This window comes from Perognathus longimembris, chromosome 18 (assembly GCF_023159225.1).
Source record: "Perognathus longimembris pacificus isolate PPM17 chromosome 18, ASM2315922v1, whole genome shotgun sequence".
Lineage (NCBI taxonomy): Eukaryota > Metazoa > Chordata > Mammalia > Rodentia > Heteromyidae > Perognathus > Perognathus longimembris.
Window position 1 is genome coordinate 1,785,083 of NC_063178.1, and position 22,668 is coordinate 1,807,750.

Below are 22,668 nucleotides of genomic sequence, written 5' to 3' on the forward strand. Positions count from 1 at the left end.
AGACGTGGTATTTCCCTAGCCATCTGATAAACCAAAGAGCATAGTAAGATTGAAAAGAATAACCAGAATGCAGCGGTCTAATTTTGCAACACTGTATTTCTATTTTAAGATAAACAAGTTGATAAGTATTGCAACATAAAATTTCATTATTAGATATTACTAATACTTCTTCTGTAACTCAAGATGAACTTATATCAAGTCCTACCCAGCTGTTAATACTATAAGAAACATAACTATTTGAATTTACCTCTTCTTCACTGCTATTATCCTCCTTTTCTTTTTCATCATCTTCTTCCTCTTCTTCCTCCTCTGCTTCACTGCTAGAGCTGTCTTCTTTCAACTCAGTCTTCCAGTTAGCTGGAACAGTTCTGCTTTTGTGAAATTCAAGTGCATGATCAAAGGCTGGAAAGAAACCATCAAATATATGAACTGGGGAAATTAGGACAATTACAAAAAAATTATTCAAGGTAAAGAAATAAAAACTGCCATCTGTGATATGTAGCAAGTGTCTCCTAGGTTCCTGGCACTGCTTTTGCACGAGGCAGTTCACTTAGGGGTTTCGATCATTTACTCTGGATACCCATTTTATAGTGTGAAACTGCTGCCGCTGTAAATGGAAGATGTGCTTTCAGGCAGAAATTAAGCCACTCTGACTAAAAACAACTTTAATTCAAGCAGTCATTTAATATTTTATCCAGCAATTATTAAACAGTATTATATACCAGACACAGGGCCATTATGAGAAAAAAATATTCTCAAGAACCAGGTGCTGGGGGTTCACACCTACAATCCTAGCTACTCAGGAGGCTGAGATATGAGTATCAAAGCCAGCCTGGGCAGCCAAGTCCATGAGGCTCTTATCACCAATTAATCATCCAAAAGCCAGAAGTTAACCTTGAGCAAAAAAACGCTCAAGGAGAGCACCTAAACCCTGAGTTCAAGCCCTAGGACCAGCAGACAATCACAAAAGAAAACTCTGTACACGATCAGCTAAGCCTAACTTTAAAACTACATGAAATTAACTTGAGATTAGGTAAATACAATTAATGTCCTTTTATAATACATTAAATAAAACTGTAAACTACATACTTAATAACTGAGGTGGTCTACACAGCAGATGACAGAAACTAACCATCAACTGCCAAAATATATGTAATGAAAATTAAAGTATAGTGTATTTCTCAATCAAACATAACTATTGTAACCTTGTGATTAAGAATCTACACTTATCAGTGAGATATAACAAATCAAATTTACTTTGAGTCCTTTTATTATCATCTCCTAAAATGATATCCAAAGAATATGATAATGGCTGATTAAAAAAAAAAAAGTTCTTGCGCTGGGGATATAGCCTAGTGGCAAGAGTGCCTGCCTCGGATACACGAGGCCCTAGGTTCGATTCCCCAGCACCACATATGCAGAAAACGGCCAGAAGCGGCGCTGTGGCTCAAGTGGCAGAGTGCTAGCCTTGAGCGGGAAGAAGCCAGGGACAGTGCTCAGGCCCTGAGTCCAAGGCCCAGGACTGGCAAAAAAAAAAAAAAAAGTTCTTTATAACTTTTCCAGGTTATTTCTACCAATTATAAGCTTAAAACACAGAAAGAGAACACATATAACAAAATACATATGGGTTTTCAAAGTATAAATCACATACGCCATCGTGATCACCCCCTTACCTTGTTTTAATACAGCATCAGGCTTTGGTGCACTGTCACTAGTAATTTCATGGACATCTTTTCTTGGAACTGAAGTACTGTATTAGTTAATTACATAGGGGAGAAAAAAGGAGAAATTAAGATGTAAATAATACACTGCCAGAAAATATTAAAACTCTCATACTAACATAAACCATCTAAGTGACTGGACACAGGGTTGCAAGTCCCAAATATAATAGGCAGGAAGTCAAAATCCATGACCACCTATGCCTTAAGAAAGCTTTTATACCCCAGCACAAGTGGGTGGAGGTGGGGATAATAAACACCTAGGTGTTTCCAAATTTCAAACAGTCCTTTCACTAAAAAATAATAATGAAAACTCTTTTTAAGGGAACAGAATGTGTAAAAGCAGAAAAAAAAACAAGTCAAAAAGTAAAACTCTGCAATTATCTTCAGTACTTGATATTACAATGAGAAATTATTTGAAAACTGGAAGAAAAAGTACAGGTTTATATTATCAATACTTTTTAAAAAATCAGATTATAAACTTAAAAACAAATGTCTAAGATGCAATTTGGCCATTTCTAGAAATTCCCATCTGTAATATGTGTCAAATGCAAACAAGTGGGACAAATTTGACCAGAAATATTACATGTAATTGCTACTTTAGACTAAATTATTCACCTTCAGTGCGATTAGTACTGATACACAAAAGCCAGAAGACTATCTCAAATACAACTTTCTGATTACCACTTTTTATAACCTTTTGTTTTTAATTTTTTTTTTTTTTTGGCCAGTCCTGGGCCTTGGACTCAGGGCCTGAGCACTGTCCCTGGCTTCCTTTAGCTCAAGGCTAGCACTCTGCCACTTGAGCCACAGCGCCACTTGTGGCCGTTTTCTGTATATGTGGTGCTGGGGAATCGAACCCAGGGCCTCATGTATACGAGACAAGCTCTCTTGCCACTGGGCCATATCCCCAGCCCCTTGTTTTTAAATTTTCAAATATTCATTTATGTAAGTGAAACGAGCACAAGTATCAATTCCCTCACTACAAATGTCATAAACTCGTCACTATTTTAGTTTTCTTTTTTTTTTTTTGGATGACAGAGAGGTTTGAACTCATGGCTTCATGCTCACTAAACATATGCTCTGCTACTTGAGTCAACAATAATTTTACACAATCACACCATTACCTAAATGTCTAATTGTCTCACGAATCTAATAAATTCTTGTGTTGTTGCTTTCAGGGGCATTTCTCTTTCTGGAGGGCAGGCAGTTGTGGAGTTTCAAGTCAGGGCCGTGGTGTTTGCTAGTCAGGCTTCTACTGCTAAGTCATAGCACCAGCCCTTTTTTGCATTGGTTATTAAGAGACAGTGTCTTGGTTCTTGCTAGACCCCACTGTCCTCCTATTTTATACCCCCAGCCACAACTGGGATACAATTTTATCCTGAGCTGGACTAAAGCCATAATCTTCCTGATTTCTTCCTCCAGAGTAACTCAGATTACAGGCATGAGCCAGCAGTGTCCGGTTTAAAGCTGGTTTTATTGCAGGGGTGGTGGGGTGGTGCTAATCACTTTTAGCCAGGTACCAGTGACTCATACCTGTAAACCTAGCTACTCAGAAGACTAAGATCTAAGCATCATGATTCAAAGACAGCATTGGTAGGAAAGCCTGTGAAGATCTGTTCTCCAGTAAGTTACCAAAAAGCCAAAGAGTTAAGAGCACTACCCTTGAGCAAAAGCAACTCTGGGACAGCATCTAGGCCCTGAGTTCAAGTCCTAGGACTGGCATTCAAAAAAAAAAAAAAAAGAAATGAAATGAAATGAAAAGAAAAGAAAAAGTGAAAAGAGATCCTTCTTTCTAAATTTGTTTATATGGGGGGGGGGGGGGGGGCGCGCGTCCTGGGCCTTGGACTCAGGGCCTGAGCACCATCCCTGGATTTTTGCTCAAGGCTAGCACTCTGCCACTTGAGCCACAGCGCCACTTCTGGCCGTTTTCTATATATGGATGATACTTGAGCCACACCTCCTGTCTAGTATTTTGGTAATTAATTGGAGATAAAGTCTTGAATATTTTTTTTTCCCCAGGGCTGGCTTGGAAGTCTGATCCTTCTTCCCATCTCAGCCTCCAGAGAGCCGCCGGCCCTCATTTAAAGTACAGTGATCCTCGTAAGGTGCTGCCACCTAAGAAATCCCAGTACAAAGTAGCTTGTGCTTCAGCTGTGTGTGATGCCTTCTTGTACCGGAGGTCCCAGGTACTAACGCTATCAAGGCTTGGAGATTATTTGAGCCCATGAGTTTGAGACAAACTTTGGGAAGGGGAAAAAGAAGAGAAGGAGGAAAGGAAAAGGGGGAAGAAAAAGAGAAGGGAGGGAAAAAAATAAAACCAGGAAAGCAGGAAGAGAGAATGGAGGGGAGAAAGGGAAAAAAGAAAAAGGAAGAAAAGGGAGGAAGAAATAAAGATGTGGCATCTGTATTGTTCTTCAAAAAAAAATCAAAACTCAGCTCTAAAAAAGTTCTACATGAGAAATAACCTCTTAAATATCCAAATACATCTGTTACTAATTCATTTTAATCTCCAGGTGATTGTGAAAGTCACAGGTATCAAGTACAATCATTGAACATTACTAGAGATATTATAAAATACTAATAAAACCACCAAGAAAAAACTGGAAGGAAATGCCAGCAACTGTACCAATAAACTATTCTATACTAAACATATCAAATTTGTCTAAACAGATTGCCAGCTATCATACAACTAAGAGTGCAAAAGTCTATTTTAGAAAAAAATAGTAATTATAGTATTAGTATAGTAATAGTAATGATAGTATTATTTTACTACAGTTAAACAGAATAAGAAAATGTTTCTTTTAAAATTTGTATTTCTCAATATGATGAAAAAGAAAAGCCAAAGGTCAGGAGAAATAGCTAATTTTATCATTTAACATCCTAATTTGGGTAAGACAGCCTATATTATGAACGGGTTTCTCAAGCCAAGTGAATAATACTTACAATTTGCCATCTTTGAAAGATCGAACAAGAATATTATCTTTTTTCACAGCAATCTCATCACTACAATCAGGACAAACCACCTTTTAAAAAACAGGAAGAAACGATTACAATCACATTTATAAAGAATTGCATACTTATTAAATTCTTTTAAAAAGTGAGTTTAAAAACCAGTTTTGGTCTAGGCCTAAGTTTCAGCATGCATATATGGGACACACATGATTTTTAAACTGATATCCTCCAACCTTCCAGATCCCTACATAATGCAGACTGTTGACACAAATACTAAAAGAATAAGAATAGTTATGACTAGCTTTGAAGCCACGGACCAAGTTTTAGGCAGAAACAGAAAGGAAACAGCTATATCATGACTAAAATAATTTCCAGAGTCCTGAACATTATGCTTGTAATTCTAGCTCCTCTGGAAACTAAAATATGAGGATTATGGTTTGAACCCAGCCCTATCAGGAAAGTCTGTGAGACCCTATATCCAATTATCCAGAAGTGGAGGTGTGGTTCAAGTGGTAGAATGCTCCCATTAAGCAAAAAAGCTCAATGACAGTGACCAAGCCACCAACATACAAAAAAAAAAAGTAGGTAAATACCAAGGCCAAATAAGTAACAGAAAAATGTATGTCAATCTAAAAGGAGTTTGTCCTTCTTTTGTAGTCTAAACTTTATGAGGGGTTTGGAAGTTCTACAAGTCTGCATTATAAATTTTCTACTCATAATTGTAATGAAATCAATTCCCATATACTTAGCTTCTAAGAGTATCAAGAATTTCTCTGACTGGACGTCATCAAGAATGCTTTATATTCAAAGAGAATTTTAAAAAGGAATCTTTGTGCTAACATAAGAAACATGCTCCATTATGTGCCTTTGAAAAACATTAGTAAGAAAATGTAGTTTTGTAAATAAATTTGCATGGTTAAAAATTAAGCCTTTTTATACTGAAGCTACTCACCAGTGCCGGAAACCACAGTGCTTTCTTTTTATCCAGACTCATATAATCTACACATACAACTTTGCCTAGTAGTTCATCAGTCTGCTTCCTGTCATCCTCATCTTCATCACTGGAAGATGATGAAGACTCTTCTTCTGGTCTACAGAGAAAAGAAATACTTCTACATATCATCACAAAAATAAATATGCCAATTAGCTTAGGAACTTCAGAACTTACAATACTTTTCGTAAACATTCAAAAACAGCTCCCTTAAAGAGTTTCCTAAGTTTCTTTTTCTTATTTTTTGCCAGTCCCGGGCCTTGGACTCAGGGCCTGAGCACTGTCCCTGGCTTCTTTTTGCTCAAGGCTAGCACTCTGCCACTTGAGCCACAGGTGCCACTTCCGGCCTTTTCTATACATGTGGTGCTGGGGACTCAAACCCCAGGGCTTCATGTATACAAGGCAAACACTCTTGCCACTAGGCCATATTCCTAGCCGCGAGTTTCCTAAGTTTCTAAAGAATATCAAGTTCATCTTTAACAAATACCACATCACATTCCTATATTCTTTTAGTTTTACTATCCTTTTTTTTTTTGCCAGTCCTATGTCTTAAACTCAGGGCCTAGGCACTGTCCCTGAGCCTCTTTGTGCTCAAAGCTAGTACTCTAGCACTTGAGCCACAGCACCACTTCTGATTTTCTGGTGGTTAACTGGAGATAAAGAGTCTCACGGACTTTCTTGCTCTGGATGGCTTTGATCCATGATCCTCAAATCTCAGCCCCCTAATTAGCTAGGATTACGGGTGTGAGCCACCAGTGCCTTGGCTTAGATTTCCTCTCTTAGAAACAACTAGGTATTCAGGCAACAATGGCTCATGCCTATAATCTTAGCTACTCAAGAGGCTGAGATCTGAGGAGGGAGGTTGGATACCGGCCTGGGCAGACACATTTGAGAGACTTATTTTTAATAGCTAACAAAGCATTGGAAGTAGAGGTGTGACTCAAGCGGTATGAGAGCCAGATCTGGATTAAGAAGCCAAATAAGAGCAGCCAGTAACAGAATGCACACACACACACACACACACACACACACACACACACACACACACGCGCGCGGATTATATCTATATAATCTCAACAATCATAAGGCTGAGGCATGAAAGAATCACGAGTCAAAGTTGGTCTAGGAAACCTAAATAGAATCTCTCTTAACAAAACAAAATAATTAGAGGGGATGATCAGAACAGAGTAAATGATCCTCAAAATTTCAAAAAACTAAAGGCCTCAAGTAGTGAAGGTATAGGGGCTCACTATAACCAGAAGGTGGAGGTCAAAGTATCACCATTGCAGTCCAGCCTGGGCAAAGTTTGTGAAATCCCAACTCATCAATGAAAAGTTGAGGGCAGTCCAATAGTCATCCCAAGAACCTACTGAAAAATGCCTAAAGCAAAAAGTGGTGAGGGCGTAGTTCAAATGGTAAATTACCTATGTAGCGTACCAGTAGTGCCACACATCCCCTGAAAAAATGCTGAAGGCCCCATAAACATCTCAAACCTACACTACAATACACTAGATTTCAATTTCACTATTCAGGAATCCAGGGAATCATTTTTGTACAATTTTTTAAAAGAAGATATTTATTAACTGGAGGTAGAGAGAAGAAGCAAACTAGTAAGATTATCACCACTGCTGTTCTTAATATAATAAAATCTGGGTATTCATAAAATACATACATGATTCTCCTCCATATTTTAAAATGCTTCAGAGAAACGTACAATACTGGACTAGTAAATGAGAATATTACCTATCAGAAGGAAAAGAAAGTATCTGAAACTAGATATACTCCTTCACATTAGAGGAAGGGAACAATTGGTTCTGAAGGAAAGATTTTCAATAGCCAATGGCTCAAAACACCCAGACTAATCAGCAAAGATAACAGATAACAGAAAATGTTAACAAACTGCATATATGTGTCCATTTATAAAATATATATACACATATACAGCATTAATTCCTATAAGCATTGAAATACTTGTGTGATAGCAGAGACCACATACATTGGTCAGAAAAATGTGAGATAGTAAATTAACTATGTTCCAAGTTTAAGCATGACTGGGGTTGGTACTGATAACTCTACTGTAGAGCATCTGCTTAGCATGCATGAGGTCCTGGGTTTAATTAATCCTCAGCACCAAAACAAGCAATACAATTTTTTTAGTGGGGTGCTGGTAGTTCATACATGTAATCCTATCTGCTCAGGAGGCTGAAATCTTAAAACTGAAGTTCAAAGCCAGCCCAGGCAAGAAGGTCCACGAGACTCTTATCTCCAATAAACCAGCAAAAAGCCAGAAGTGGAAGCTGTGGCTCAAGTGGTAGAGTGCTAGTCTTGAGTAAAAAATTGCAGGGACCGTTTGGGAATGTGGCTTAGTGGTAGAGTGCTTGCCTAACATGCACAAAGCCCTTTGTTTGATTCTTCAGCACCACATAAACAGAAAAGGCTGGAAGGGGCGCTGTGGCTCAAGTGGCAGAGTGCTAGCCTTGAACAAAAGGAAGCCAGGGACAGTGCTCAGGCCCTGAGTTCAGTCCCCAGGACTGGCACACACACATACCCGCCCCCCACTCACCCCCACACGAAATTCAGAGACAGTGCCCAGGCCCTTAGTTCAAACTCCAGGACCATCACACACACGCACACACACACACACACACACACACGCACGCACACACACGCACACACACAAATACATAAATAAAATAACCCGAAACATTTCAGAGTGACAATGCGGAATAACTACTTCATTTCAATGACCAAATAACTTCAAGTTTTTGTTCCCTATCTGTTAGAAAAAAGTACATCTTTAACACCTGCTACTAGAAGTACTTGGAGAAGTTTCATCCATACTTACGAAAGTAGGTTATGGGTAGTATGAATACTTAACAAACATTTCTAGTAGCAGCACATATAACTTATATACATGTGGGAGCTCTGATTTTTAAAAACTGACTTTGATCACTCCATGTGTGAATGACTAAACACACCAAACTCAACAGCATTAGCTTTTGCTATTTCAAAACAGTCACAGAAGATATTCAATTGGGGTTTTATGGATGCTCTTTATGTCTTAATCACTACCATGCTAGATAAGCACAATGTAAAGAATAATAAGGCCCAGACTGATAAGTAAAATCATCAGATAATGTTGACTTGGGTTTTAAAAAAATGAATCAAATCTATTTAAGAGATACAACTGGACTTTATCCAACTAACAGTTATACATATCCTTTTAAAAGAAAATCTAACTTAAGACTTAGTAAGCATGAAGGCCCTGAACTCCAAAACAAGTTTTGTCTAGATAACTCATCCTTGATCTGAGTAAATATTTCTTTCCTACTTATTCCAGTACTTTATTTCTTATTTCTCTCGTATTTACTTTTCTGCATAGACTTAGTTCCATCAGCATACTGTTAAAAGCCAAACCCTGACCTTTTGTCCACTACGTCTTTCTAACTCAATACTCCCTGGCTCTTAGTTCTTCCTCCAGACTAGTAAGTACTTGCAGCTCTTTCTTTGTATCTCTCTCAAAGTCAGTCAGTATGGTTCTCCTAACTGCCTTTTTACACTTCATACTTGCCCTGCTCTTTATGTCTCTTTACATGCTCTTTATGTCTCTCTCAAAGTCAGTCAGCATGGTTCCCCTAACTTCACACTTGCCCCTCTACCTCCCTTGGCCCTGCTCTTACTCTTATTTCCACAGCACATAAAATTTTTAATGTAATTTGACTTATATCTACCTATCTACACATACTAACGTTTGAATTAAGGGTACAGGACTCAAGGCATGCACTCTACCATTTGACATTCCTTTTTGCTTTAGTTATTTTTCAGACAGGGTTTCCTGCTTTTTGCCCAGACCAGCCTCAGACTATAGTCCTCTTAACTATGCCTCCCACATCGCTGAGATTATACCTGTGAACTACTACAGCCAGTTTGTTTGCTGAAATGTGGTCTGAACAACTTTTTCCCAAAGCTGACCCTATAAACCATGATTCTCTCAATGTCAGCCTCACAAGTAGCTGAGATTACAGGCAGGAGCCATGGCCATAGCCACCTTTGCTCATTCCTTATGGCCTATCTCACTGTATGAACAGAATGCAAGTTCCTTAAAGGTAGAAATTATTATTTTGTTGCTGCTGTTTTTCTTTTGCTGAAACAGGGCCTTCCTACATAGTCCTGCCACACTGCAAACTCACTATCATGTTTTACCTTATAAATACTAAGATCATAGCTTAGCACCACCAAGCCCAGCACCCAGATTTTTTTAAAGTAACTGTTTTATTCACTTAAACATATAAGTACCTGAACAGTGCTAGACACAGTTTAGATGTTGAATTGATATAACGAGACAAACTGAATACGTTTAACATGACTACAAACATACTTTGTATATGTGTGTGTAGTAACTAGGGTGGGAACTCAAGGCACCAAGATTGCTAGGCAGGAGTTTTACAACTTGAGCCATGCCCCCAGTCCTCTACTCTGGTCATTCTGGTATTATTTTACACTGAAATCCCAATGTAAAGTAAGTATACATCACACTAACATGCTTTAATTAGATAAACTAAATAAATGAGAAACAATAATGTATAATGGACTGAATTTAGAGAACAGTAGTATAGTGCTTGTGTAGCATGAACAAGGCCCTACGTGTATGTACATACACCTACTCAGTGTGTGCATGAACACACACATGCAAGTATAGAGAGGATCTGTGGTTTCAACTCATCTCTGGTACTTCCTTTGTAGTCAACAATGATATCCTGCCTCTGTAAAATGAAATCCGAGGACGTCACTGGAAGCAAGGCACTTACACTGCCTGGGACACACTAAAAACTGATGACTTAAAAGTGACATCACTATAACTTGTAAATCAACAACTGCAAATGATGAGATAGGTGATAAATTGAGCTACGAGTTTTAGAGGCTTAAATCTGAAGTCTAATTATGTTTCTATCATTTGGGGCAAGTTATTATCAGTTTCATACTTAGATGTGGTAAATTAAAAGGCTACATTACTACCGGGAAAACCAATGGTTTATAGGTTCTTAGGCAATAATATTTATGGACAAAGTTAACAGTAGGAAGAGGAAATTCTTATGCTGAAAAACAACAAAAACAATTTAAAAAGTGGTAATAATTTCACAATTTTGTGAATATACTAAAATCCACTAACTATATACAAAGAAAGGATGAATATGTCTTCAATCATGAACTTTTTATGTTAATACAGGATGATAGTTTTAGTACTTACAGAACAGAGGTTGAACATTGCTAAGCTAAAATATCCAGACTCCACAATGCTCCTATTTCAGTTCCTTATCGAGTTTGGATAAGGCATATTCTATAAGTTAAATCTAAGTAAATATTCCCAAACATGAAGCCAACACTCTGAAGTAAAACATTTCTGGTTACAAGCATTTTGGGTAAAGTAGTAACTCAATCGTCACTTGCTACATAAACACTTTTATACATGCATTTAACTTTCACAACAATCCTAGAACACATGTAATACCAGTATCTTAATTTTATAGATGAGAACAGAGGCATAAGAAGATTAATCTGACCAATGTTACCAGCTAATAAGTGGTAGACCAAGAATTCAAACTAAAGCCAAGTGTCTCCAAAGTATACACTGAGCAGAGTAATTAAAATCATCAGTAATCCAATGATTGAACATTTATTTCATGATACCACAACTCTAGGCTCTAATATCATCATTCATACCTTTTTAAAGCTCAGCATAAAATAGGGGACTATTAATGATCAACGAGATAAAATCTTATTTCACAACTGAAGTCTTATCATTAGGCTTTTTCTTTTGTTTTGTTTTGTGCTGGGGCTGGTCTTGGGACTTCACTGCAGGGCCTGGTTGCTGTTCCTGAGCTTTTTTTTTTTTTTTTGTCCAAAGGCAGTACTCTACCACTTGAGCTACACCTCTACTTCTGGCTTTTTGGTGGTTAATTGGAAATAAGAGTCTCACAAGTTTTCCTGTTTGGGCTGACTTTGAACCAGGATCCTCAGATCTCAGAATCTAGGATTACAGGCATGAGCCACTGGACCCTGGATGAAATCATTAGTTTTAAAAGGTGTGTGTGTCTATGTAATTGTACCCTTTTTGCACAACACCTTGTCAAAAAAATTTGTGTTCAATTAATAAATTAACTTTTAAAAAAAGGTGTGTGTGTGTGTGTGTTCATATACATTCATTTTCTTTGGTACTACAAACCAAGTGCTTCAGTGAATTTTTGGCAACTTAAAGTACTCTAGAAAAACTGGAAACATTATTAGACCAAAGAAACAGCTAATACAACAAAAATCTTAATAATATTGCCATTTCTTTTTTTTTTCTTTCTGGCTCAAAGACTCCATATTTTATGGGTTATACACAGAAAAATATAGTTAGAATCTGAATATTCTAAAAATAATCAAATCACCAACAAGCGAAGTCACAAATAAAGGAAACTACCAGTAGACAAATAACTTGATAATTGAGGGTAAAATTTTCTTTAAAAAGATCATGGAGATAAGGGAAGCATATATGACACTTGTCATAAATATAGTAAGAAAATAACAGTAAATATTTGTTCAATGCAATTATTGGTCTCAATTTCCTCCCCCAAATGAGTATTTAACATAGAAATTAATTCGGAAAGTAACTAAATTAGTCTAAGTAAAAGAGAGCCAATCCATTAAAAGGGAAGGGTAAATTCAAGACCTGATTTTTCCTCCCTGTATTCCTTGGATTGGGTAATTCATATAGCTCAGGTTTATTTTCCTGATTTTAACAAAGATAAAAATCATACCTATATAATATTATAAGGCTGAAATAATGAGACAACACTTACCAAAAGCTCAGACACACTAGAACTTAATATCTGAATCTATATATTCAGTGAAATAATTCACTCACTCTGAACTTTTTACTCATTTAACTCAATAATTAATTGTAATTGCTATTCTAACAATATTTAGGCTCATGCATATAAAATACTTTTAATTCAAATAAAGCATTCAGAATTATTTTAAAAACAACTTCAAAGAAAATGAATAAAAAACTCATTTCCCTAATTCACTCCAATATCCTTCTCTTACTTCATGGAGGTTGTTTTAAGACTTTCAGCTGTTTTCCTTGTAGTTATTTTTAAGAAGAGAAAATAAACACCAAAATGGTAAGAGGTGAACTCCATATCTCTGACATTTGATAAATACAAGAATTTAGGAAATTCAGAGGAGAGAAAAGCATGTCCCATGTCAAGGGAAGAGTAAGGAAAAAGCAAAATGGTTCACATTAAAGTAGAGGACTTCTACTGAGAACTAAAGAAAGAACAAGATAGCCACAGGGAAGTAAAGCACTAGAAACAGAAAAACCAGCATGAAAAAAAGCACAACAGGACTAGTTCCATCCTTAAGTACCGCCATCAAGACACATGGAGGAGCAAAACTGGAGGTGTACACAGCCGGCACAGCTGGTTGAGCATGGAGATAATCAAGCACCCATGCTTAGGAGTCAGACATTACTATTAGATCTGAAATTACTATTAGATCTCATTAGCATTGCGCAAATTACAATTTAAAAATAGTAACTATTAAAACAATACTAGAAGGAGAAATGAAGTCAGGTTCAACTAACAGTTATGAAAATGGACTTACATATGATTAGATCTTCTTCCTCTATTTGTTTTCTTTCCTATGACTGGAGTGCCAAAATGCTCAGGGTTGGTGAGTGGGAGCTGGTCTAATGTCTGTGGGTAAGAACATAAACCCATCAAAAGTTATTACTTTGCAAGTGTTTGCTTCTTTTTAAACCAAATCAGTTTAGTATGTTCAGATTTTGAGATTAAAAAATTTTCCCCACGGAAACAACACTTTCTAAATATTAAAAAAATCCTAGTTTCAAAGATTTTATAATAAAGATGAATAAGCCCATTGCAGGGGGGAAGGGGAGGAAAGAAACTCTGCTCTTCTACATGATTTCTAATTACCTATTAGAAGGCTACAGGCATAGAAATGACTGAAAGACAAAAACAGCTCTGTAGAAAGACAGATGTGTAAAGTAACATCATCTATTTCGTAAGGATCTAACTCCTAGGCTGGGATTGACTGTAGTTCAAAACTTTCCATGTGCACGGGAAATCATAAAATAATCTCAAAACAAAAACTCTTACAAAGTGATAAAACAAAATTACCAAGATAAATGCCAGTTACTTGAAAGAGGACTTTGAAAAGCCTATATTATTATAAACATTTCTGAAAATAAACCTTTTCCAAACAAAATATAAAGCATTAGTTTCCATGTTTAACTTCCTTTATTTGATCCATCTGCATCATTCAGTATTATACTTGGTATGAGAATTATCAATAAATGAACATTTCTTTCTTGGGATCAACTGCATAGTTCATGTCAATGCCTTCCTTTACTTAATCATACTCAAAAGTAATGATTCTTAGGCAATGATTGGTTATCGTGGTTGGAGGCAAAAAGAAAGGGTGATTATTTTTGAAAGATATTTCTTGTTTCTGAATGTCAGATACTCCATAAATTTTTCTGACTTTCAGAGTTCCTGAAAGGTTTATATACCTACAAAATTAAAGTAACCAGTCCAAAGATACTATTCTAATTAATGCTGACTCCGAATATCAATTTCTATACAGGCCTTCTTCTTGGTCTATTAAAATTTCCACAGTTGCTTTTCTATTTCACAAATCCCAATTGAGTATTTGCTGCTGGAGATAATTTCATGAACTCAAGGGAAAAAAAAAACAACAGATTCCTGGACACACTGTCAGGATGGAAAGAAACTAGGGTAAGAAGACTACTAGAAGTTACAAATCAGAGTGATGTAAGAAAAGGTATCTGGGCTGTGCACTGGGGGGCTCACAGCTGTAGTTCTAGCTACTTAGGAAAATGAGATCTGAAGATCTGGGTCTGAAGCCAGTCCCAGCAGGATACTTATTTCCAAATGGCCACCAAAAAGCCACCCAGACCCTGAGTTACACACACACACACACACACACACACACACACACACACACACACACACGACAGCCAACAACAAAGACTAAACTAAAGTAACTATAGGGAAAGGAATGCTTCCCAGCTATAGTAACACATAGTGTATTATCCTAGCACCTGAAAGGCTGATAAGAAGGATCTCAAGTTTGAAGCCAGCCCAGACTACATAATGAGAGTCTCTAACAAGGGGAAGAGAGAAGGACATATAGATATAGATAATCAGATATAGGTATATAGGTAAGAAGTTGGCGAGACCTCCACACCAACAAAAAAGCCCAACATATTAGTACACACCTGGGAGGCAAAGATAGGAGAATCTTAGCCCAAAACTAGCCTTGGGAAAAATCTAAAGACTTTGTAGTTCATGCCTGTAATCCTAGTTATTCAAGAGGTTGAGACTGAGGATCGCAGTTTGAAGCCAGCCCAAGCATGAACATCTCTGAGACTCTAATCTCCAACTAACCACCAAAAAGCTGTAGCTCACGTGGTAGAGTGAAAGCCTTGAGCATAAAAGCATTAAGCAAAAAAAAAGCAAAAAAGCTCAGAAACAGCTCAAGCCCTAAGTTCAAGCCCCAGGATGCAGAAGGAGAGAGGATGGGTTGGGAGGAAAAGGCTTAAATTTTATTTTACACTGAAATTATTTAACTGAAAATAATAAACTAAGCTGGTGCTATGGCTAGAGTGTGTAATCCTACTCCTTGGGAGGCAAGGATGGGGATAGGATTTTGAGGCCAATCGGGCATAAATGTTGATAAGACTCCCATCCAATCAATGACAGATTGTGATGACACATGCCTGGTATTCGAGCTACAGGGCAAGTTCAATGGCTTAGCACAGCACTGTAGACCTGTCATCATCAGTCACATGAGGAAGTACAAATAGGAGGACTGCAGTCTAGGTCAGCCCAGGTATAAAGAGCAAGAGCTCAACTTCCAGTAGCAAGAAAAAAAAAGCTGTGAAAGGGGAAAGCAAAACACAGTAACAATCATTTTTATATAACCAATAGGATATATCTAAGATACAGATATATGTATCCAACTATAAAGAATATAAGTGTTACATGCCTGCAATTTCAGCACTCGGGAGGCTGAAACAGGAAGATCTTGATTTGAGGGCTGCACGGGCTACAAAGTAAGTTCTAGGACAGCTTGCACTACACAATAAAACCTTTCTTCCAAAAACAAAGGAAATAGGAAAAAGGTGCCAGCTATTAATGACTACATACATCCCCTCAAAAAAATCTTAACATTTATGAGGCAAGCAAGTCTGATCTTTCAAATTTAGCTTGTATAGAATCTAACCCAATGAAAATGAAATGAAGCATTTAAAAATATTATTTGGGATGGGACTGTGGCTTAGTGCTAAAGAGCTTGCCTAGCATGAATGAAGCCCTGGGCTTGATTCCTCAGTACCACATAAACAGAAAAAGCTAAAAGTGGCACTGTGGCTCAAGTGGTAGAGTGCTAACCTTGAGCAAAAGAAGCTCAGGGACAATGCCCAAGCCTTGAGTTCAAGCCCCAGGACTTGCAAAAAAAGGAAAATAAAGTATGTATGTATGTATATATATACGCATATATACACATATATATACACATATATGTATATATATGTATATATATGTATATATATACATATATGTGTATATATATGTGTATATATACATAACTGTGTATATATATAAGATTAGTAGAGAATTTCTCTACTAATAATGAGTGTAAAGTTTAAGAAACAAGATACTTTGTCTAAAGTTTCAATACATCTGTGCCCAGGAAAATGACTATTTCAAGAGGCAGACTGGGAGAAGGCAAAATTTTCCTTTTCTTAGACTGAAAGAACACAATCTCAACTCCCAGAAGCTATATTAAAAGAACAAAGAACATGCCTAGGAGGGACAGGTGTAATAACCTGTTACTGAAAGCTGTATACATGAAATATGAAACTGGAGTCTTCTATAACTTTCCTTACAGAACTTTCAGTTGCTTGTAATAAAAAGCATATAAAAAGCAGATGATGCATCTAGTTTTGGATAATACTCTACCAATGCTCTGTAGAAATACCTAAATTGTCCAGCACATGATACACAGTGGGTCACATATAAATTTAAACTCATTAAGGCTGGAACAAGTGACTATTTCAGTTTGGGAATTTAATGTGATGGTCACCTCATTATGAAAATTTATTTGCAGCTTACTGACATCAATGACCAACATACTGCTAGTAGAACATAGCTTCCTTCTAAAACATCAAATTATTGCTACTATTAACATCCTGAATAGTCTTTCAAAATACCCAATAGAAGGGCCTGGCACTAGCCATGGGCTTACGCTAGCACTGCAGGAAAATATAAAATAAATATACATATAAAATCACTTGTTTGTTCACTCCTGATCATGTTTGCACAGGGCTTAGTTGAGTCAAATTTTAAATATTTTTGATGACCTAAATGGTTTGTCTCCTACAACAGATGGAGTATTATAAATTTCAGATCTGCACAAGTCACCCTTGGCTCTTTACCATGGTATATGGAAGAGAGTAACAGAATCCTGTATTAGCATTCTAATTTCCCTCAAGAAAAACACAAAGAAAAGTTCACTCCCGCACAGACACAAAAAGACAGATCTACCGGGCCAGTACAAAAAACACACAGCTATACTATTTCAGCCTACACCTCTCTTATGAACCATTCCAATTTTAAATTCCTCTAGTAAAAAAGAAAAAAATTAAAACTATTGTTTTAAGCAGGCGCCAGTGGCTCACGCCTATAATCCTAGCTACTGAAGAGGCTGAGATCGGAGGATCACAGTCCAAAGGCCAGCCATCGCACAAGAGTCGTGAGACTCTTACCTCCAATTAACCACTCAAAAATGGGAAGTGGAGGTGTGGCTCAAGTGGTAGAGCACTAGCCTTGAGCACAAAGAGGCTCAGGGACATTGTCCAGAACCTAAATTCAAACCCCACAACCAAGCAAAAATAATAATAATAATAATAAAGTTGGCCAACATTGTAACCAAATACAAATTAATGCTGGGACAGGGATTAGATGTAAATTGTCAGATTTGAAATAATAAATTCCTTAATGAGTTTGATTAAGGGAAAAAAGTTTTTTTTAAAAATTATTACTTTAGTTATTTGTCAACACCAAAAAAAAAAAAAAGCCTTCAATTGGGAAAAAAAAGCTTCAAGTTTTTATTCACTGATTGGGAATGACTATAACAGTTCTTTGTCTATGGGAAATTAATTACATAAATACATTACTTCATCATTGTACTTGCCCCAAAGGTTTTTTGTACTTAAAAAATTAATTAATAACATGTTATTCAAGGTTTTTGTGTGGAAAACACTGCTGGGAAGAAGAGGACCTATCAAGAGGAGGAAATCCAAAGTGATTTCCCCAAAATAGCTTAAAATCTCTCAGGGAAAGTAAGTAACAGAAAGCGCATAAAAGAACAGGCAAGGACAGTACAAAAGGATCAAAGGATAGAGATCAAATTCAGAAGGAAAGCTCATGAAATATATCTTAAGAGTTCTAGGGAAACATGTCTACTGGTTTAAAAAGAAATGTTCAAGGAGCTGAAAATGTGGCTTAGTAGTACAGTGCTTGTCTGGCATGCATAAAGCTCTGAGTTCAATTCCTCAATTCCAAATAAACAGAAAAGGCCAGAAGTGGTGCTGTGGCTCAAGTGGTAGAGCACTAGCCTTAAACAAAAGAAGCTCAGGGACAGTGCCCAGGCCCTGAGTTCAAGCCCCCCCCCCCCCGCACCACCCCCGAAAAAGTAATGGTCAACAAGTAGAGAGGACCAGCAGAAATCAAGAAACAATGTATGAGAATAACCTGGAAATATCAACAAGTCTATTACAGCAGAAGTATAACAAAGTGGTAGAATATAAGACTGTTAATAATAATACAGAAGACCTGTCACATATTCTAAATTTTAAAAGAAATTTAATCACTGAGGGAAGCGAAGCTATTGTCAAAACAAAAACAAAAAACACAGTAAAATATCTCCAACTCAACAGTTCTAAGTGGTGCCTAGAAAAGTAATAATAGCTCAGCGACCCTACACACCAATTAATATCAATAAATTATATTAGAAAATATGACATCACATGTAATCACGTCTAATTTTTAAATGCTGACTTTCAATCCCACTGACTTTTTTACTTCATAAAGTCCTAATTCTCGATACAATTTTCCCATGACGAGCCTGGCTTTCATGCTAGTAAATGGTTTCACCAACTGTGGCAATTCCTTTCCTCATCAGTAAGTTGGGTGTACGGAAGCACTCTCATTTATTCATCCACACTCAGTGCCAGTAACTGAGAACAAATGGTAAAGAAGACATACAAAGTTCCTGCTCTGGCACACTCCAGTGAGAGCATCACTGTATACATAAAAAGAAGTACATGGGCTGGGGATATGGCCTAGTGGCAAGAGTGCCTGCCTCATATACATGAGGCCCTGGGTTCCATTCCCCAGCACCACATATACAGAAAACGGCCAGAAGTGGCGCTGTGGCTCAAGTGGCAGAGTGCTAGCCTTGAGCAAAAAGAAGCCAGGGACAGTGCTCAGGCCTTGAGTCCAAGGCCCAGGACTGGCCAAAAAAAAAAAGAAGTACACATCAAGAAATACTGTCCATTCTCAGAAGCTATGGACTGTTTGGACTATCTTTATATCCTTTAACTTTTTTTTACAAGATATGGGCGAACTGACTAATCAAACAGCACATTTTGTAATTGCTTACAAATTAGAGAAGTCTATATAAAACCGACTTAGGAGCTATAAATCCTATCAATTTCTAGGAAGTGAAAGCAGGAAAAACTGAGTTCAAAGCCAGTCAGTAGTACATGGCAAAACTGTTTCAAAAACCTGGAGAAATAAATAGCACTAAGGTATCAAAAACTGTAATTCTAGCTAACTCAGGAGATGGAGACCAAGGAGAGCAATTCAAGGTCAGTTTGAGCAAAAAGTTGGCAAGAACCCATCTCAGTCACCAAACCAGGTGTAGGGGTGTATACCTGTGAACCTAGCTACATGGATCATATAAGGACAAAGAGTGCAGTCCCAGGCCATCCCTGGCAAAAGGGAAACCCTACAGAAAATAAAGGATAGAGGCACTGCAGATCAATTGTCTCCCAAGCACAAAGCTCTTAGTTCAAACCCCAGCATTGCTAAAAATAAAAGTGGGGAACACAACTAAGGAAGCCCACTATTTTTTTTTCCTTTTCCTTTGTGCAAAAATACTAAACTACATTACAAAAGAAAGAAAGAAAGAGAACAAACCTGACGGCCATACCTCACAAATCTCACTATAATGGTATTATGCATGAACGAGTTTTCCTGATGAACAAGTACACTGTGTTTAGAAAACAGAACCTTCCTCCTCCCCCAAATACAAAATCTTAAACTCTTTTCACCTATGACTTGCATACTTACCTCGCTTTCGGCAAAGTGCCTCTCTCCTTTCAGGCACAGTGAGGATCGTCTCAGCGTCTTCTCATCTCCATCATCAAAAACTAGGAGAGGGGAAAGACAGAAGCACTGAGTTGTTGCTCAAAGGCCACCAAAGGGATCCACACACTACCGTCATTTGAGTGTCACGTGTTTAAAATTACACTCGGAACTCGCTGTGCCTTTCACCTTTCTTGTTGTTGTTCCCTAGTCTTGGGGCTTGATCTCAGGGCCTGGGCTGTCCCTGAGCATCTTTCGCTTGGGGTTAGCACTCTACCACTTCCAGGTTTTTCTTAGTAGTTTACTGGAGGTAAGAGTCTTGTGGACTTTTCTGCCGGGCTGGCTTCAAACCACCATCCTCAGATCTCAGCCGCCTGAGTAGCTAGGATGACAGGCAAGAGCCACCAGTGCCTGGCTACATTTCATTTTTTTAATGAATATATGTAAATATAACTATTAGAGTGTTTTCTAATTTCCAGTAAAGAAAAATATCTAAAATAAAAAAAAAATCTTTCCTGAATCAGGAAAACACAAAAGTAAGAAGTTAGTTTGGGGAGGAAACTGTAAATTCTAGTTAATCCTCAAAATGATAAAGAAAAGCAAACTTTCCTGCTGACAGACACTGACAGATTTACCTGAGAAACAGAAACCTTAGAAATTTATACAAAATGACTCTAAAAATGTTGGCGAAGTTCTCATTATGTTCACGAGTCCTCAACTTCAGCACTACGTATGTCATATACCTGTCTGTATGGCAGGCTTATGCTGTGCACTGCACGGCATTTATTTATCAGCACGACAGCCTCCGCCATCGCTTCCCAGCCGCTACAACAAATGTCAGATGTTGCAAATGTTTGGGGAGAAGCAATTACCCCATCATCATAAAAAAAAACCCACTGCTTTAAAGTGCTAACAAACAAAAAAAAAAGCAGTAAGAGAAACTGGGGTACTGACTCAATTGTGATAATGCAATCAAGTTAAGTACTTTAAAAAGTTTTACACAATTGTGCCAGTTGTATCCTCAATGCAGTTGAGAGGCTTGGGCTATTGCTCAATGGCAGAGAACTTGAAGACTATGCAGGATGAGCTCAATTCCCAGCATGGTAAAACAAAAAAGCTGAGGGGGAAAATTTTAAACTTACAAAGTTCCAAAATACCCTAGCATAATTATTTTAAGTTTATGAATATAGAATACATGCATATTTTGTGATATGTAATTTTGAGATATATTACATACCTTATAAATCATGGACAGAAAGAGTATACCTAAAAATAGTTATCAGATCTTGAGTTTAAAACTGTACCATTTTTATTTAACAACAAAAATTAGGTTTTATACATTACATGAGCCTTTGAATTGTGATAAATATTTTAATGCATTTTAATGTCATTAAGACATGCAGTGATTAAAGTGCTATACCTAACTTTCAATTAGACTTACCACATATATAGTACTACAACTCTTCTAGTCCTTCTCAAAATCCATAACTTTTCCTTCTATTCACATTTATTTCTCAAACCCCAAAACAACAATAAAGCACACCTAATCTACTTTAAGAATAGCAAATTCTAAAATCATCATATTTTACTAGGTATGTACCCTCATTTCTGAATCACTAACAAATAAGAATAAAATAGGGGCTGGGAATATGGCCTAGTGGTGGAGTGCTTGCCTCGTATACATGAAGCCCTGGGTTCGATTCCTCAGCACCACATATATAGAAAAAAGCCAGTGGTAGAGTGCTAGCCTTGAGCAAAAAGAAGCCCGGGACAGTGCTCAGGCCCTGAGTTCAAGCCCGGGGACTGGCAAAAAAAAAAAAAGCATAAAATAATGTTTTATCACTATTTCAGAGTTTAGAAAAATTAAGTAAGTGCCATTTGTATAAAGGAGAGGAAGTATACCCTACAAAATAAAATTTATACAAGAAAGAAAAGAAGAAAGGAAAGAGATAGATGGGAGGGGAAAGGAAAGAGCAACAGAAAAGGGAAAGGAGGCAAAAGGGAAGAGAAGAGATGGGGAGTAAAATAGAACAGGAAAGGAGAAAACAGGGAAGAAGAAAGTGGAGTGTAATACTGCTAGAACAGTTTGGGGATTTTGTTGGCTTTGGGGGGGGGGGTGGTTAATAGTATCTCACCCTATATAATCTGTGCTGCTTAGAACTTGAGTTATAGCCCGGCCTGGCCTCAAAATCATAATTCTCCTGACTCTGCCTCCCCCGTGCTAGGATTATAGGTATGATCCACCACACTGAGCTAAGGAAGAGTATGGGGTGTGGGTGTGTAAGCGCGCATGTGCAAGTGCACCTGTGTGCCAGTCCTGGGGCTGAGGCTTTTCAGTTAAAGCTAGCACTCTACCACATGAACCACAGCTCTACTTCTAGCATTTGACTGGTTAATTGGCAATAAAAGTCTCACAGGCTTTTCTGCCAGAGATGGCCTCGAACCATGATCCTCAGATCTCAGTTAGGATTACAGGCATAAGCTACCAGTACCCCATTTAAGGAAGGCTTTACTAAAACAATCTCAAAACGAAAACTACTAAAGA

The 22,668-nt window shown here is 37.5% G+C and overlaps 1 protein-coding gene across 6 annotated transcripts in view; it reads right to left on the bottom strand.

Annotated features, from left to right (window-relative positions):
• The window catches only part of Arid4b (AT-rich interaction domain 4B), a 102,330-nt gene that overhangs the window by 45,431 nt on the left and 34,231 nt on the right, over nucleotides 1-22,668 (bottom strand). For all 6 annotated transcript variants that reach the window (XM_048367711.1, XM_048367712.1, XM_048367714.1 and 3 more), the window contains exons 6-11: nucleotides 20,109-20,188; nucleotides 13,312-13,403; nucleotides 5,626-5,764; nucleotides 4,665-4,744; nucleotides 1,674-1,750; nucleotides 248-402 (exon numbers count right to left, since the gene is read on the bottom strand). In XM_048367711.1, coding sequence (XP_048223668.1) covers nucleotides 248-402; nucleotides 1,674-1,750; nucleotides 4,665-4,744; nucleotides 5,626-5,764; nucleotides 13,312-13,403; nucleotides 20,109-20,188 — 623 coding nt within the window. The remainder of the gene's footprint in view (nucleotides 1-247; nucleotides 403-1,673; nucleotides 1,751-4,664; nucleotides 4,745-5,625; nucleotides 5,765-13,311; nucleotides 13,404-20,108; nucleotides 20,189-22,668) is intronic.